This window comes from Pseudomyrmex gracilis, unplaced genomic scaffold, assembly GCF_002006095.1.
Source record: "Pseudomyrmex gracilis isolate BER0280 unplaced genomic scaffold, ASM200609v1 scaffold_0, whole genome shotgun sequence".
Taxonomy (NCBI): domain Eukaryota; kingdom Metazoa; phylum Arthropoda; class Insecta; order Hymenoptera; family Formicidae; genus Pseudomyrmex; species Pseudomyrmex gracilis.
The window spans coordinates 1,865,233-1,881,812 of record NW_018020584.1 but is presented as its reverse complement, the minus strand read 5'-3'; the positions used below and the strand labels follow the sequence as shown (position 1 = coordinate 1,881,812).

The window sequence follows — 16,580 nt, the reverse complement described above, 5'->3', positions numbered from 1 at the left end:
GTCACTGACCTCGGCCGCGCGGCCTTGGCGGGGCACTGACCTCGGCCGCGCGGCCTTGGTGGGGGGAGGTCACTGACCTCGGCCGCGCGGCCTTGGTGGGGGGAGGTCACTGACCTCGGCCGCGCGGCTTTGGTGGGGGGAGGCCATTGACCTCGGACGCGCGACCGCGGCGGGGTCAATGACCTCGATCACGTATTACGGTATATATATATATATATGTGTATGTGTGTATATGTTTGTATGTATGTATGTGTATATTATATAGATATAGAATATTATCTGTAATATATGTATAATATTTTCTTTTTTACTCTTTTCTTTGTCTCGTGACTTTAGTCACGTGTTGTTTTTTCATTCTTCTCTCTTTCTTTTATTTTTTGAGTTTGATTTTTATGCGTTATTTTTGACATCTCTCGTAGGTGTATTACATAGTTTATAAGATATATATATTAGCTGTCATCGCGGTGACAGATTGTGTTCACTGATGCAACACATGAAAATGAAAATAATAATAGCGTGCGCGTAGCGCGCGCTTGTGTTGTGCTAGTATAATAAAACATTATAATCTGCAACAGCTAAAAATATTTTAAGAGTAGAGTTTATTTTCAAAATGTGATCTTATCCATATAAAGTTGTTAAGAGTGGTTTTTGGAGAAAAACATTATTATAGAGATAGATATGACGATAAAAATAAAAAGCTGTAATTATAAAACATATATTGAAAAAAGATGACGTAAAGCAATTTAGAAAATATCGTGTTCTGTTACACGAGACCGCATCGGTTCAGTGGAAACGCATCGCTCGAACTTTCCGGAGTTTCAAATATATGACAGCTTTGCATATTGCGCGCAGATAAACTGTTTGCAATAAAGTAGGATGAGGATAGAAAAAACGCGATATAAAATCTCGCATTATACTGAGAACGTATTTCTTTACTGAATGAACCGTTTTTTGAGTTATAAGTGATGTTGCTACGCATGTCATCTCGGTTTTCAGAGATCGTTTCGCTCATTTTCTTTAAAAACTAAATATATAAAGTTTCATTCCATAATTTTACCAAATAGATTACTATTGTTGTAAAATATAATTTTTGGTACTAAACGTCAACAAAAGTTGCATAACTAAACGATTTCTTCATAAATAAAAGTTGTTAAATAAGAAGGAAAAGTCTATCGCAAAATATGAGATCAACTAGCAACGTGTCGTACGTTAGCTATTGTCAGCTGTGCTGTTCGAACGACGATCGATTCGCAATCAATTTGCAGGGCAATATGGAAAAGCACGGTTTGCCTCGTTTCTCCCCAAGAGGTTAAAACTTATCCCATTAATACTTTAATACAGGGCATGTGTGTGTGTGTGTGTGTGTTTAAATGGCTCGTAGCAACACTATTTGTTGTAGCTACAACATTATTGATATTTGCGCCGTTTTGTAATTTTATTTCAGACGACTAATCTGTATTTTATGCAAACTTTTATCAAATATCTTTCATTGTATCTAAAATTAAAACCTTACGGATGTAAAAAATAAAACTATAATATTTTTTTGTTGCACTCTTCGTAAAAAATTATAATTATATTATAATTATTTTTTTAGAAAGTAAATAATTATATTATAATTGTCATATAATCATCTTCTTCTTAAAAAAATAATTTGTTCTCTTTTTACATTAATAATATTCCACTGGAGAGATTTGATATCTTCCTTCTGAAAATTAAAAATGCATCAGCAGTTCTTAAATCAGGTTTTTTTTTTGCGAACTTTTGTTTCATTAAAATTGTTTTTTTTTTCTTTTTTTGTTGTATAGAAGATGAATATCACCCGACTTTTCATCTTTCTGAGTTTTTTTTTATAACGCAGACTGAAACTTTGCAAGCTGCAGAACTTTCTACAATGAAGAGTGATAGTTTCACATTGAAGTCGTAAGAAAAAAATTCCGTTTAGAAATGAGGTCCATTACTCGCGGCCATTATTTATAAGTTTCTCTTGTACGAAAGATCGCAATGATAAATGCTAATAAAATATCTCGGAATCTCGTGTTTGTGTGCGAAAAGAGGTTAATCAAGTTTTGCTTATAAGTTTCAACGTATATGCGAAATTTTGCGGAAGTTACATGTGTCGAAGAAATTTGAAATTCCGTTCGTCATTTTTCGCAATCTTCGCTACAACGAAACTTATCAAAATGCGTGTAAAGAAAGTTTAATGACACACGTGTAACACGAGTCAAAATGATTAATCGACATTTTTACGCTGACGCATTGCTGTTACAAAAAAGCGACTGGAATTGATCCACGGTAGTTGTCGCCGATGTAATCTACGGTGAAGATCGCTTAGGGACAAGATACTTTGCACTCAAAAGTAAGTACATATTACATTTTAAGATTTAGAATATCAAGTTCGAATAATTCGCGCACATTTCAATTAACTTTTCATCGTATTCTTTATTAGTGTGGCTCGCAGACAAATCGAATAAATCGCATGTCAACGATAATGCATTCTCGCAAGTAGTCGATATCGACTCGCTATGTAGCGTTGAATTGGCAAATTCGAGAAATGAAGGTAACTTTTGCGCCTCACACATTTACAATAACAAAATCTATAACAAAGTCCGATTGTTTTAATAACGATAGCAATATTAAAAACTACACAATTTTGTTATGTCTCTATAATATTCAGGAGATTGTATGTAATAGATAATAATATTTTACGTGCACAATTTTCAGAAAAAATATCCAACAAAAGCAGAACGACCAAGTGTGGTCGTTCGATTTTTGGACGTTATAAGTGTCTTCTTTTGACAGTGGTGGTTAGCATTTTGCTGATCGATATTCTGCTGAGGAGCGTGCTCGTCACCTACAGCATCATTAATTATCCAGGTGGGTAGATACGTGCGCAAAAGAGAATCTTGAGAGAAATTCACGTTCGATGGCTCTCGCAATCGGACGATTTTCCGTTGACGTCCTCAAAGACTCATCTCTTCCACCATGACTCTTTCAGTTAGCATCCAGCCGGAATCACGCTTGGAACGGGTCGTGGATAGGCAGATCTACCCACTTAGTGATCGAGGATCATTATCGGAAGCACGAGTGAGTGATGGAGACTCATCTCTCGACGATCAGAATCTTACGGAGCAGATAACGGGAATCGTGGAGAACGATGCGTTTTCTATGTTAAATGAAAGGGACGCCGGAATGCGTTTCAAACGAGACACATCCCGCACGAAGAGAGATTGCAATTTGAGCGCGAAACGTTGCAAGTTTCTGTTGAACACGATGGAAAACTACCTACGCGATTTCAACAAAAAGGTTGATGTCAATACGGAATTCAAGTCGAATCTCCCCGATATTATGAAGTGTCTGCATTGCAAACAGCTGCAGCAATTGTCCGACAAAACAAGCGACAACTTTGTGTCACTAGCGAAACAAGAATACTTACCGGAAGAATACCCTGACGAAGGTCATAGCTCGATCGATTCTGGCATCGATATTTTTAACCTGCCAGATGACAAAAATAAAGTGGCCGAAGACGATCCCAAGCAAGCGGAAGGTAATCGAGTAGGAGCGAAAAAAGACTCGAAGACGGCCTCGATTGTAAACACCGCGTCAGAAGTTCCTACGAATCAATCATTGAAAGATAGAAATACCCTCAAACCAGACAATTATACAGATTTAAACGAAGACCAGAAAGGACACGTACATGACATTGATATTAACGATAACGATTTAACAACGAGCGTAAATGACGATCGGCAGAGCAATAATACGATTTCAAACGATTTGCATGTGATAAAGCCTGAAAGCAGCACAAGCGTTTCCGCTAGATCAGGGATTAACGAAGAAAATCAAATTCGTGTGACATCTGCGAGCAGTGGCGTTGCAAATAGTGCGGTAACACCGCAGTTTATTACAACTGAGTCAAGTAAATCAACGACAGAGTACACCGCCATTACAGCGGACGAGGCAATATCCAGGGAAACCACAATTGCGGCTGATTCGACAGGATTAACCGAAACGAACACGCGGAAGCTCATTGATCTTACGAAGGAGATCGCGGTCAATGAAAACGTGACGAGTGTGCCGAAGGAATACAACGTGATCGGAATCAACAACACGGTGCATCCTTCGGTGCATCCTTCGTCTGAGGGACACTCGGAAAATCAGTCGACGATCGCAAACGGTACGTACGTGGTCGGAAAGAAATACAAAGAAAGAGCGATAGTAGTAATAAGACAACTTTTTTGTTTAAAAAACAATGCCTTTATATGCGTTTTCTGTAAAAAATAGTTTTCTGTAAACATTAGAAGCGATATTTTACATCGCGCCGTAATTTACAAGTCAAAATTAAAAAGGGTAGGTCTGCCTATCAACTACCCGTTTCAAAGGCGATTGGATGCAAACTGAAAGAGAGTCTCGGAAATTCACGTTTAGTAAGAAAACAAGATAATTGGTTGACTTTAAATGAGAAAACTAGTGAAAAGAAGTTTGTCTGTTTATGCCGCACAAACAAATAACGTAAACTGTCGAGAGAGAGAGAAACTTAATCTTTAGACTTCATTCTTTTGCAAATTGACCAGTTAATTAATTTAATTATTTTTCTTAAAATAATGATAAAATGAATTATTTTAATATATAAAATATATTTTAATATATAACATATATACATGATTGTTAAACACAGAAACGGGTTGGAAAAAAGGCGCTTATTCTGTTACGTCGGCCAATAGTTCGCGGGAGAACAACAAATCCATTGAGCCAATTGCAGAAAGCACGAAACTCCAACAGCTAAACTCCTCAACGTGGACGGTGCATCCGGTCTGCTTCTTCGGATCCCCTAATCAACCTACCGTTAAGCAAATGTCTCCGGGATCCTTTTACCCAAACTTATCCGGTTCTTTCTCCTCGCAAAGTCGTGCATTTCCGTTTCAGTATCCTTTACAGGATTTCTCAGCGCCGAGTAGCACGAACACCGCGCAGTTTTTGCCGAAATTCGGCTACGCTGGCAATCTGACGCCGACAGGACAAAGTTCCACCATTACGTCGAACGTACCGATTACCAAGCCATTCGTGTCCCAACCGATTGCAGAGAGCGAGCAGCCGACTGTAGGCACACCATACTTCTGCACTTACATGTCATTGCCGACATTTAGTTTTCCACCATCGTTTGTTCCGCCACAACAATTTTTCAATGACATAGAAGAGAAAGAAGAATCGTCAAAAGAATGGTCAAATTCGAATACGACAACATGTAAGTCTAATTATTTTATATGTTTGAATTTAGTTTCCTAGATTTTTTCTTTTCAATTTCTTTGGGTATTTTTTCTTTTTTCATTTTATGTTTGAAGTTTATTAAAAATTATAATGTGTTTTGTTCTTGACATTTGAAAAGAAATAACTGCACATTAGAATGTATTATCATTTTGTAATTATGTGGTATGATGATAGTTATTACAGAATACTTGTCCAAACCGCCTTCCCAGCAGTCCCAAGTGTGCACTGAAAATGATCGTCGTTGTAACGATGGAAACTGCATTTCGAAAACTAAGTGGTGTGACAACGTAATTGATTGTTGGGATTCTAGCGACGAAGTAGACTGCCTCTGTGTAAACCGTTTACCACTTAAATACAACTGCGACGGTTATATAGACTGTCCACATGCGGAGGATGAAGAAGATTGTTTTGGTAAATTACAGAAGAAAGAATAAATTTAAAAAAAAATATATATATATAATATATAAGTACAAAAGAGAGAGAGAGAGAGAGAGAGAGAGAGAGAGAGAGAGAGAGCAAATATAACAACAAATAGGAACAAAAAATATATCTGATAAAATAGGAATCTCAGTAACCAACCGATTATCATATTCTTTTGCTATTTTTTATCAGAATTAGATTACACAGAAATTCCAATAACAATCAAAGTAATGTATACGCTTTATCGTGAGAGATTTTTTTAATTATGTTACGAAAAACGTAACATTTGTAGTTTTTAATCAATTTTTGTTTCCACCAGATGACGCTAAATACTGGTTGCAGTAAACACGTGTACGCTACTTTATCCGTAAAACTAGCTTAAAAATATAAGCGTATACAATAATACGCATTTATACTTAAAAAAAATTTTTAAACTGTTTTACGATATTATAGAATTAAAAATTGTTAAACAAAACTTTTACGTTATGTTTTACGTTAATAAAATTTTGTATTTCCAGGTTGTGGGGATGATACTTACAGTTGTAAATTAAGAGATGCAGACGATAATCCAATTTGCGTGCCTATGTCGCAACGTTGCGACGGCATTGAACAGTGTCCCAACAGGATAGATGAGGAAGAATGTTCTGTACTTTCACAATCATACGTCGTTCAAAATGAAGTACGCGCGCAAAATATGCTACCACATGTTTAAACTACTTTAGAGAGTATATATAGGATGTATAAATTAAGCTTACATTTTTCGATTTATCTATTAATTATTTATTTTTGTTTTATTATTATATTGGTTACATGCTAATTGTTACAATAATGTTATTAGACACTTGTAATTGGTTACACCAGTGGATATCTGCATATGAACGTGCATGGGAAATGGTATCCCGTTTGTGCGACTTCGGACTTTTCATATGATTTAGCGCTAAGTGCTTGCACGGCTGAATTTTACCCTAATCCTCCGCCATCATTTATAGAGTACGTCATTGATTTGTGTTCTCAATTTTTTATGTTCATATATTTTTCATATAATTTTTTCAAACAACTTGTTGAACAATTGTGTTAAATTTTTTAATTGACAAACACACATTTCATACTTTTGCATGAAATTATTTTGACGTAATTTTTCAGAATATATCCGGAAGTGGAGGTCGTTGGCGTATCTAAAAACGTCTTCCGTGGTCCTTACGTAAAAGGATTCTTCGGAAAGCATACGTTTGAATACAACGAATGTTCGAGCGCAGCGATATTCGTGCAATGCAAACAGATAACGAAACCTGAGAACCGTATTGATCAATTATCTAAGAACAGATTTGAGAAATTCAACAGTCACGCGAAACTTGTCACCTCGGAAAGTGAAAGAATTCATGAACTCTACTTGAATACGTTGGGACTGTTAAATGTAAATGAAATAGACGATGAGCAAGATGATGACAATCTCGTTGGAATAATCGGCGGTCATCCGAGTCTCGCGCGGTGGCCTTTTGTCGTCGCTATTTCAAAAGACGGTTACATTCATTGCGGAGGTGTTATTATTAGCGAGAGCAAGATACTCACCGCGGCTCATTGCGTGAACAAAAAGTGAGAAGTTGTTTTCAAAAATAATTTGATTTGCAATTTTTTAGGATTAACATATATTCATATATGTTATTATTATTATATATATATATATATATATATATAATAATAATAATAATATATATTTATTATTTATAGCAGTATAAGTATGTACATCAAACACAAATTTACATTTGAACAAAACATTTATTTTCAGGGATTCCTTAGAATCGGAGACTGTGCATTCATATTACGAAGTGATAGCCGGCATGCACAGATTTGACTCATTTTCACCGTTTACTCAAATAAGAAAAGCGAGATTTATATTTGTTCATCCTCAGTACAACGAGGATTTTAGCCAGTTCGATATAGCAATAATATGGCTCAACCAACCGCTTGATTTAAACCGATACGTTAATGTAGCTTATTTACCTAGTAATATCACTATGGGATCTGAGTGGGAGTTTGGTCCAACGCCGCAGTCTCAGTGCATCGTTATCGGTTATGGAGACTTAAAAGAAAACGGGACAGCAAGTAAACTAACAAACTTTAAACTTTATTTAGCGATAGGAATAATCAGCTTGCAATCTCAATAATATTTGAACATTCTATTTTTATTCGTAATTGCATACGTAAAATTGCAAACAAAAATCATGTGTAAAATTCACGGGACTAAAATCTTGTACATTTTAGCGGATTCGTTGCGAGAAGTGGAAGTAGATATTTTCGAATCGTGTCCGTATTACGACTGGAAACACAGCGATTCATTGCTGTGCGCGGAATATGCCGAAGGTGGTCGCGATTCTTGCGAGGATGACAGCGGCAGTCCCTTAATATGCAGGTGAAACATTACGTGGTTGAAGAAGAAATAAGCGCAAAGCACTTAATTGAGCAAGCGCGCCGAGAATATAATTGTTGTTACAAAATTTCTGTTCTACAGAAACCCAAACGAGACGTCGATATGGTACGTGGCGGGTATAGTCAGTCATGGATTTGGATGTGGGCGTGAAACGCCTGGTATTTATATGAAAGTGAAGTATTTTATGAGTTGGATGGACGAAGTATTCAGAGGTTCAGGTGAGTGCGAACAAGATATTGGTTTTTGATGTAAACAAATTGTACTTTCAAAATAAGAAGAAATGAAACATAAATTGCGCAAAAAATATTATCCTTTCTGATATTTATTATTTCCTTTTTCTTGAGATCGAATTGTACGATTTTTTTTCTAGTAATTGGCACGTTGATTGAACCGTCAAGTACCTGTCCAGGAGTGACTTGTACCTCGCAATTAGGTATATGCATCCCTGTTATCTCTAGGTGCGATGGCGAGACAGGGTGTTTCAGCGCAGAAGATGAAATGAATTGCCAAGAAGACTACGCTGCAAAGTGGCGGTTAGCAAATAACACCATGGTGTCAATGACAAATCCGACTCGCAATTCTATGAACAACCGTTGGCTACGTGAGTTATCGTTGTTGTCATTGCTCTGAAACAGATTCTCACTTTTTGAATAAAATAATATGAAAATTTAATATTACAGAAACAAACAGGGAAAGAACGCAGGATCCGCTTCTTCGTTACTTCGTCTACAAAAGAGTGAACGATGAAGACAATAAAAATGTTGCGGAAAACGATACGTTTGTATCAAGAAAATCGGTCGTGAGAACAACGTTCACGTGTGAAAAGTGAGTTGGTGAAAATATTTAAATTTTCTGTATTCAAACACAGTCAAAATTATTAATTTGATTTCTAAAGAACTCTCTTCAATGAGAGAACACATTGCGAGTTAACATATTCCTCTTCATGTTTACAGAATACTTCAAACAATAAAGCTCAATAAAAGATGCAACGGGCATTTGGATTGCGAAGACGGGACAGATGAAGAGAATTGCACGTGCAGAGACTATCTGTCGAACTTTCAACCGACAGCAATTTGCGACGGACATTTGGACTGCGTCGACAAAACGGACGAGAACGATTGCGGTATTGCATACGTCAATCATAATATTGGCGCGGTTTTTACTCCTATGACAATCGATTAATCCTGTTTCACACGAAAAAAAAAAAACAGATTTGCTAGAATAGCAAGAAATCAATTACTGTACGGCTAGCAAGAAAAACTTGCTGAGTTTATTGAGATAATTTGTCGATGAAACAAAAAATTCAATAGACTCAACAATTTTTCTTGCTAATAATAGCAAAACTTTTTTTTCCGCGCAGGTATATGCAGAGACGACGAGTTTTACTGCAGCAAAAGCGGAAGATGCGTCTCGATGAAAAAAAGATGCAACGAAATCAACGACTGTCCTTTCAAAGAAGACGAGATGGACTGCTGTAAGTACACACGATTTGTAATTTGTAGGACAGGATAAATATTGTGCCGTTTTTTTTTTTTTTTTCAGTCGCTCTGACCGATGGCGAGTACGTAAATGTGGACGACGATAACTTGACAGTTTTAAACACGGATGGTCTGCTCAGCCAATATTACAAAGAAACGTGGAAAACAATATGCGTTCCACCGGATGTTTTGAGCAACAACTCTCTGGTTTCGTCAATTGGACAAAACATTTGCGAATATCTTGGATTTATGTACGTGACATTTGTAGTAATAGTAGTTTAATGTGTGTGTGATACTGAGTATATATTTTATGAAGTTTTTCTTAAAACTAAAGTGAAACTCAAAAATATTAAAATATTTTTGTTTGCACGCAGGAGTGCGCAATCGGTGTATACGGTACCTGTGAACAAGACAATGCTGAAAACGAGGTCGTGGAAAAAGGACAACGCAACGAGTCATCACGAACCATCGCCAAGTAACGTTGCGGAGAACGTCACGTGCACGGCGCTACGTATTCGTTGCAGACCGGTTTTAAGCAGTAGCGTCGACACGCATCTGATCGTCGATCACAGAGCCAGAAATCATACCTACCTGTGGCCGTGGCTGGCCGCCATCTTCGTCGACGGCCATTACCGCTGCTCGGCATTGCTTCTCGAACCAGATTGGCTCCTGTCGAGCTCGAAATGCACCGAAGACATCAAGTGAGTGATTTTACATTTCTTCACAAATCCTTTTCGTGAAAATACGATTCGTCTCGATTGTCGGATCATGTTGCTCCACTTCATGTATTTTTTTTCAACGAGATTGGTTTTTTGCACTCGAGATTTAATCGCCGAGATGAGAAGAAGACGCAACAAAGAGTAAAATATATATTACAGATTGTCGGTGAATTATACGGCGGCTGTGCTTGGCTACAGTCGAACGTATCTTTACGTGGACGGACCCCATCAACAAGTATCGGTAGTTGACGAGATCAGAAACGTGAAGACGTCGGACATCTCGTTGCTGCACTTGAAGACCGCAGTGAACTTTACCCGTTACGTTAAACCGTTGTTTTTAGAAAAGAAGTACGTATACTTTATCATCTGCGTGTTTTACATCTCACTATGATACATTTATATAATCACACTTTTTTAATGTTATTTTGTCACTTTTACAGAATTTATCCGCCGGCGGTGAACGATTTGTGCGTGGCTGTTGGCACGGACGACAACCATGTCACGCAATCGATTCTTCTGAAATCGATCCTGCAAAATTGCGACAAGTGTTACCGCTGTTTCACCGAAGGTTTCGATTCCAAATGTTCGGTGAGTTTCGCGGCGAATTGTAATTAGTTTTTTTTATTATCTACACATTCGCAATATAAGAGTTTTAATTCGACCCGCACGTTTAGACTCAAAAAAAGGACGAAAGTTCATCGCCTTGGAGCGGAACGGTATTTTGTCGCGGCGCGGCAGGATGGTATCCCGCAGCCGTGTTTCACGAGAACGAAGGCTCGTGCAGCTTCCGAAAAACTCGAAATTTGACGAGTATCGATTACATCCACGCTTATCTCACGCAAATCTTAGGTGAGTTTGTCACGCTGAGATTTTAAATTGACATTAATAGTTTTGTTGATTGTGTCACAAGAACAACTTTCTGTTTTCCTTAAAATTGATTATTATTTTATTGCAGAGGAGAAATTACATCCAACACCTGAACCCGAATGCAACGGTGTTCGGTGTAATACGGGAAAATGCGTTCCCTGGTTTCAAGTGTGCGATGACGTGAAGGATTGCCGAGACGGAGCTGACGAAAACACAGACATGTGTATGAATAGCACCTCTATGGTCGAAAGAAGTATTGTTAATCTCGGTGAGTTAATTTTTCATAACTGCAATTAGCAGACCGATCAATCAATAATTTTGTGACACAGTGAATTACTGTGTTATAATTTTTTTCTCACTTGTGTTCCAACTCACCACTTTGTGTTTTTCTATGTAGAATGTTCGAAATCGCAATTGCGATGCAAGAATGGCATGTGCGTTCCGAAGAGCGCATTTTGCGACAGTAAAGTAGATTGTTCGGACGGAACGGATGAGCCTATAATCTGCACATGTGCGAACTATCTCGAATTGACTTCGCCGGAACGGTTGTGCGATGGTGTGCGACATTGTTACGATAAGAGCGATGAATCGCCAGAAAGATGTAACTGCACCGAAACCAGCTTCAAATGCAACACGTAAGACGCAACAAACAATTCTAACACCTCGATGCACGTTTTGTTTCTGAGTTTTGATGTGCTCGAAAAATAAAACAAAGATTTTTCGAAGGTTTTATACAATTATAATTGTTACATGTTTTTGTTCTACGTCTTATCTCTTGTATATGTGCAGAGAAAGTCTTACCTGCTTCCCGCTAGACTTCGTGTGCGATGACGAGAAGGATTGTCCGAATGGCGAAGACGAAGCTGAGTGTATAAAAGTAAATTCGACAGATAACAGGTAAGATTCGAGACTTGAAGCAATAAACAATTAAAGAATTGTTGTAAATTAACAAGTTTACAAAGAATATAACTTTGCCAAATTGGTTTTTAGTTTTGGTACAGGGGAAGTGATACAACGATCTTACGGCGTATGGCACTCTCGGTGTTTCTCGGAATCGGATAATTTGGAAACACAAGCGAAAATTGCTTGTCAAAAAATCGGATACTTAAACGGAACGATCGATTCCGAAAATAAAGCAATTTCGAGCAATCCTGTTGTTCCGTATCTTGATGAGTTCTATGTGATACGATTAAACACGGAAACGTGGACAGCTATGCATTACAATAAGCCGCTTGTAACTTTGGCTCCACCAAAAGAAACATGTCATCGTCTCTTCGTCAGATGCAGTCAATAAAATATTTCTCTTTCCACATTAAATTCATTAGGTAACACAACATACTTACATTTCATACAATTTACAATTTCATTTTTGCATTTTGTTCGCGCACCGTCAGATCAAGATATATTAAGTTTTTACATTGATCGCGGTGAGATGTAAAAAGAAGATAAAGCGTGTCGTTAAAAGATCAGTTTAAATAATTGTGATAACAAGAACACAGGCAAAGTGCATCGTTAAACACTAGAAACAATCATTTTTTCTCAAACAAAGTGTTAGATATAATTATTTGTTTTTGTTGTATATTTGTACAATCAAATAAATCTATGTGTGATAATTTTTTGTATTCTATCTTGACTGACAATTCTGAGTCCGTTTGAGAAAGGAGGAGAATCGAAGAGTCAGAACAGCAGTTTTTGCTCTCTCATGTCAACGTAAGTGTAACGTGCACGTGTAACAAAATATTTTAAAATTGCGAAGAATTCAAACATACAACGGTAGAAGTTCTGACTCACAAACCAATCTAACCTCGGTCAATATAAAATTCCTTGACGTCCTTGACAATCACGTCATCCATTTAATAACAACGAAATTTGGTAAGGCATCTTGCGGCTATTTTATTTAATTTTTTTATTATAAATTTTAAAACGTTGTTTTGTATTATCTATATAAATATATATTTACGCATTTTATTTTTTATAATTTAAATATCTCTCTTTTAATACATCAATCTAGTTTTTATTATTTATTTTCTACTCTCTCTCTCTCTCTTTGATTCTTGCAACTCGCGGTTGGCCAAAGAACCAGATCACCGTTTTCATTGTGAAACTTCAACTTTCGTGGCTGATTGACTTTTCCAATACTACTATGATCGAGTAGACCGCATATTCATGTGTGCGTTAGGTAGGAGATAGCGTGAATTAGTCACTCGGAGAATGTGACTGGATATCGTTTTCCGTCGTTCCGCGTGGCATTCGAAGGCAACTTGCCAGGAGAAGTCCGGGGGACGCAGTCGTTTACCTTCAACGGCAGCGACCCCATTCGCTACATTCCATCTGCCCCTTCTTCGTTCATTTTTTGTTCGATTCCATGTTCATTTATCTGCCGTTCCCGCAATTTCGTGTGCTCGGTGTTTGCGTTTCGATAAATGCAAATCTGCTCGATGATCTTAATTCAATGAAATTAAATAGTTATCACACACAATAAAAAATTAGAAAATCGAGTTTTTTACATCAAATTGTACAAAAAAAAAATAGATTTTTGTCAATAAACTAACTGAGATATAAAAATTTACGTAAAACATAAGTAAAATCTTCTACGATTTTTAACGTCATCATCAATGCATTCATTCATCCGTATTTTTGCTTTTTACATAGCGTTCTTCTTGATTCCAATACTTTATGTGCCGTTTTACGTCAAAAGCTGCCGCCCAATCGGGAGGATACAGCTCGGTATCGGTAAATTCTCGACCGACAGCCACGCGGAAACTCCTTTCCCGGTTCTTTCGAGCGAAAACGAGGGAGATATAAACCACGGCTGGTTTTTCTTCGGTGCACGCCCGGTTCTACCGCATCTTATCATAACCGCATCCTATTGTATTATATTTAATCCACGCGTTTTTCTTTCGTTTACGCTGCTCGTTTGCTACTCTCTATTGTTGTGATTATTTCCTGCTTTGTAAGCACGACGTGAAAACGTAATTTCACGTTGGCTCACTTCTCTCGTCGAGTCAAAGTCGAGTTGAGAATTTAACCGATGTATTTTCGATATCATTGCGGTTACGCATGACAGACAATCGCGATATATGTACGCGCGTGTACATACTTTCGATCCACTTTCCACGTACTTTCCGATAAGCAGATTCACGCTCTGATTGAAGTTTCGGATACGTACGAGAGCGAGTTAAAGAAGTACATGCGCATTGACTTTTCGAATAAAAAAAAAATAAATAAATAAATTTTTTTTATTCCGACACGTGAGAAGATATTTTGCGCAAATTGGTGTCTTTCGCAAATTATTAGCCAATATTGTAATCACCGGAAGATATGGAGTATATCTCGTTGCGGCGGAGCGGATGAAGCGAGTTTCTAGTGCGCGCTCGCGAATATTGTTTTAGCGCGGTTAAATACCTTTAAGTCATTCACATCGCTTATTAACTCACGCAACCAAGCACGTACGCGAGGCACGTACTTTTTTTTGCACGCCGGATGCTGTGCCTTATCGATTGCTCCATAGTAACCGGGAGCTCGGAATGTCGGTGATCATGCATATATGCATGACTGTCCGGCGACCACGGCGACCAGATTTATTCTGTTATTATAATACAATTCTTCTCCCCTTGAGAGAGCAATATCAAAAGTAGAATTTTTTTTCTTTTATCTTCTTACGTAAATCAATATGCACAATAAAATATACGTGTGTGTATTTTTGATAATTATCCTTTCTACGATTTTTTTATTACTTCACGAAGTTCTCCATCGTCGGATATTGCGCGCACTTGAACATGATGTACTTGAACATAATCTTCTCAGCTTTCTTTAAATGTAAACCAGTTGAAGGAGCGGCTGACAATGAGCAATCGGAGTTTTTCCTCGACGCGATTCAAGGCATTGATTATGCAATCAACATCAAGAGGAGAGGGTGGGTAGACTATGTGTAATTTAATTCCGAGAAGTACCGTTGATCCCGGTTGGTTGGCTTCCACACACCGCCTAAGGTTCTTCATTCCCCGCGCAACTGTGTATGCGCGTTTGCATGTGCACGCAAAGCGTTGCTCATGCAGGTGCACGAGCGTTGTATATAATACAACGTAAAAAAACAAAGCCGGATTCAGGCTAGATTGCTGCCAATTTTTTTTTTTTTTTTATTTTTTTTAATACCGAGGCGAATTTTCCGTCCGAGAATTATCCGCAAATCGATACTTTCACGTGGCGCGATTTTTCGCGTCGAGGTGCAAAGTGTATCGATACACTAACGTAGGAAATCGGATGTTGCTTTGGAAAAACATTTTCACTTGCACAAAAATATTTTAATCGCCTCGAAAAGCTTTTGTGGCGAAAACAGTAGAGAAAATGGTTTCTGATAAGCGCGTAAAACAAATATTTTTTTTATTCACAGTTTTAAATATAAAAGTAGCGTGTCATAATTTAATTGTTCCTTAAAGATATTCTGTGTTTGATTTAACAATATAAAATTCTGCGCAGTTCGGCGCAAACAGATTGCGTCTCGCTGATAAATTTTGTATTTATAATTATGATGTCATTCATTTTTCTTGGCAACAATGAAGAAAAGACGAGGAGGTGAGGTGCACTTGGCGAAGTGCAGGTTGAGAATGCCTGAACTAATGATCGTTTTGGAATGAATTACTCGCCGCTTTGGTCCGAACTGGACTCGACAGTGGAGGTAAGGACGGGCCACGGGCAGAGAAAGGATCAAAGAGTAAGACGCGACGACGTGGAGAAATCTCCCGTTGAACGGGCGCGAGAGAGACGACCAGAGAAAGCGGACGACGTTCAGGAATGTGTAAAGTCCTCATTACGAATTATATACCCGCATTACGTCGCTCGTATCCTTGATTAAACCCGCTCTGTTCCGCTTGGACTCATCGCCATTGTATATCTGCATCGCGCGTCGGATATGAATCATCCCGGGATCAAGGAAGTTCCTATCCCGTTTGTTGATATCCTCAAGAAATTTATAAACGATGACGACCGTGTCTGGCGTAATGTGCGGTGCGAGAAGAGACGTATAATGTAAATAAATAAATTAACACCACGACTCTTCCACAAGTTACTAAGTCAACAATTTTAAAAAAGAGGTTTTTGGTTTGTTGGACTTTCATTTACGGTGAAAACGCGGCGCGACTTATTATTCCAGCAGCTTCTCTTATTGGAGGTCACCGTGTTCGTCGTTGTTGGAAAAACGACCGACACGACAGAGCGAGTGCTACAACAAAAATCGATGGTTCCTTCGCATTTATCGACAACTTCGACACTTGCGAGCGAAGTAATCGCGCTTCGGTACCGTTACATCCTGGTGGTTTCCTGTCGGTCGTGGATTCCGATCCTTGTGTACAGTCGGTTCGGTCTCTGCGCATACACAGTTTGTCCGGAAAGTTCCCGGACTGA

The 16,580-nt window shown here is 38.0% G+C and overlaps 1 protein-coding gene across 1 annotated transcript; it reads left to right on the top strand.

Annotated features, from left to right (window-relative positions):
• Positions 1-2,982: 2,982 nt before the first annotated feature.
• LOC109863904 (serine protease nudel-like) lies at positions 2,983-12,771 on the top strand. The gene is made up of 22 exons (XM_020444577.1): positions 2,983-4,174; positions 4,676-5,242; positions 5,440-5,676; positions 6,204-6,364; positions 6,524-6,675; positions 6,829-7,278; positions 7,472-7,788; positions 7,948-8,095; positions 8,195-8,331; positions 8,484-8,714; positions 8,794-8,938; positions 9,067-9,236; positions 9,474-9,587; positions 9,656-9,842; positions 9,966-10,292; positions 10,470-10,658; positions 10,751-10,898; positions 10,985-11,159; positions 11,266-11,445; positions 11,575-11,812; positions 11,967-12,074; positions 12,168-12,771. Exons 1-22 carry the CDS (start codon positions 2,983-2,985, stop codon positions 12,469-12,471), a joined length of 5,877 nt encoding a protein of 1,958 aa, XP_020300166.1. The 3' UTR covers positions 12,472-12,771.
• The last annotated feature ends 3,809 nt before the right edge of the window (positions 12,772-16,580 follow it).

What these genes read in the sequence shown, in the direction of transcription:
- LOC109863904 (XM_020444577.1), top strand. Translation starts at nt 2,983, where the DNA reads ATGACTCTTTCAGTTAGCATCCAGCCGGAATCACGCTTGGAACGGGTC. An exon ending in GGCAGTCCCTTAATATGCAG is followed by an intron (nt 8,096 to 8,194) that starts GTGAAACATTAC and finishes TCTGTTCTACAG; the next exon opens with AAACCCAAACGAGACGTCGA. An exon ending in GTTTCGATTCCAAATGTTCG is followed by an intron (nt 10,899 to 10,984) that starts GTGAGTTTCGCG and finishes CCGCACGTTTAG; the next exon opens with ACTCAAAAAAAGGACGAAAG.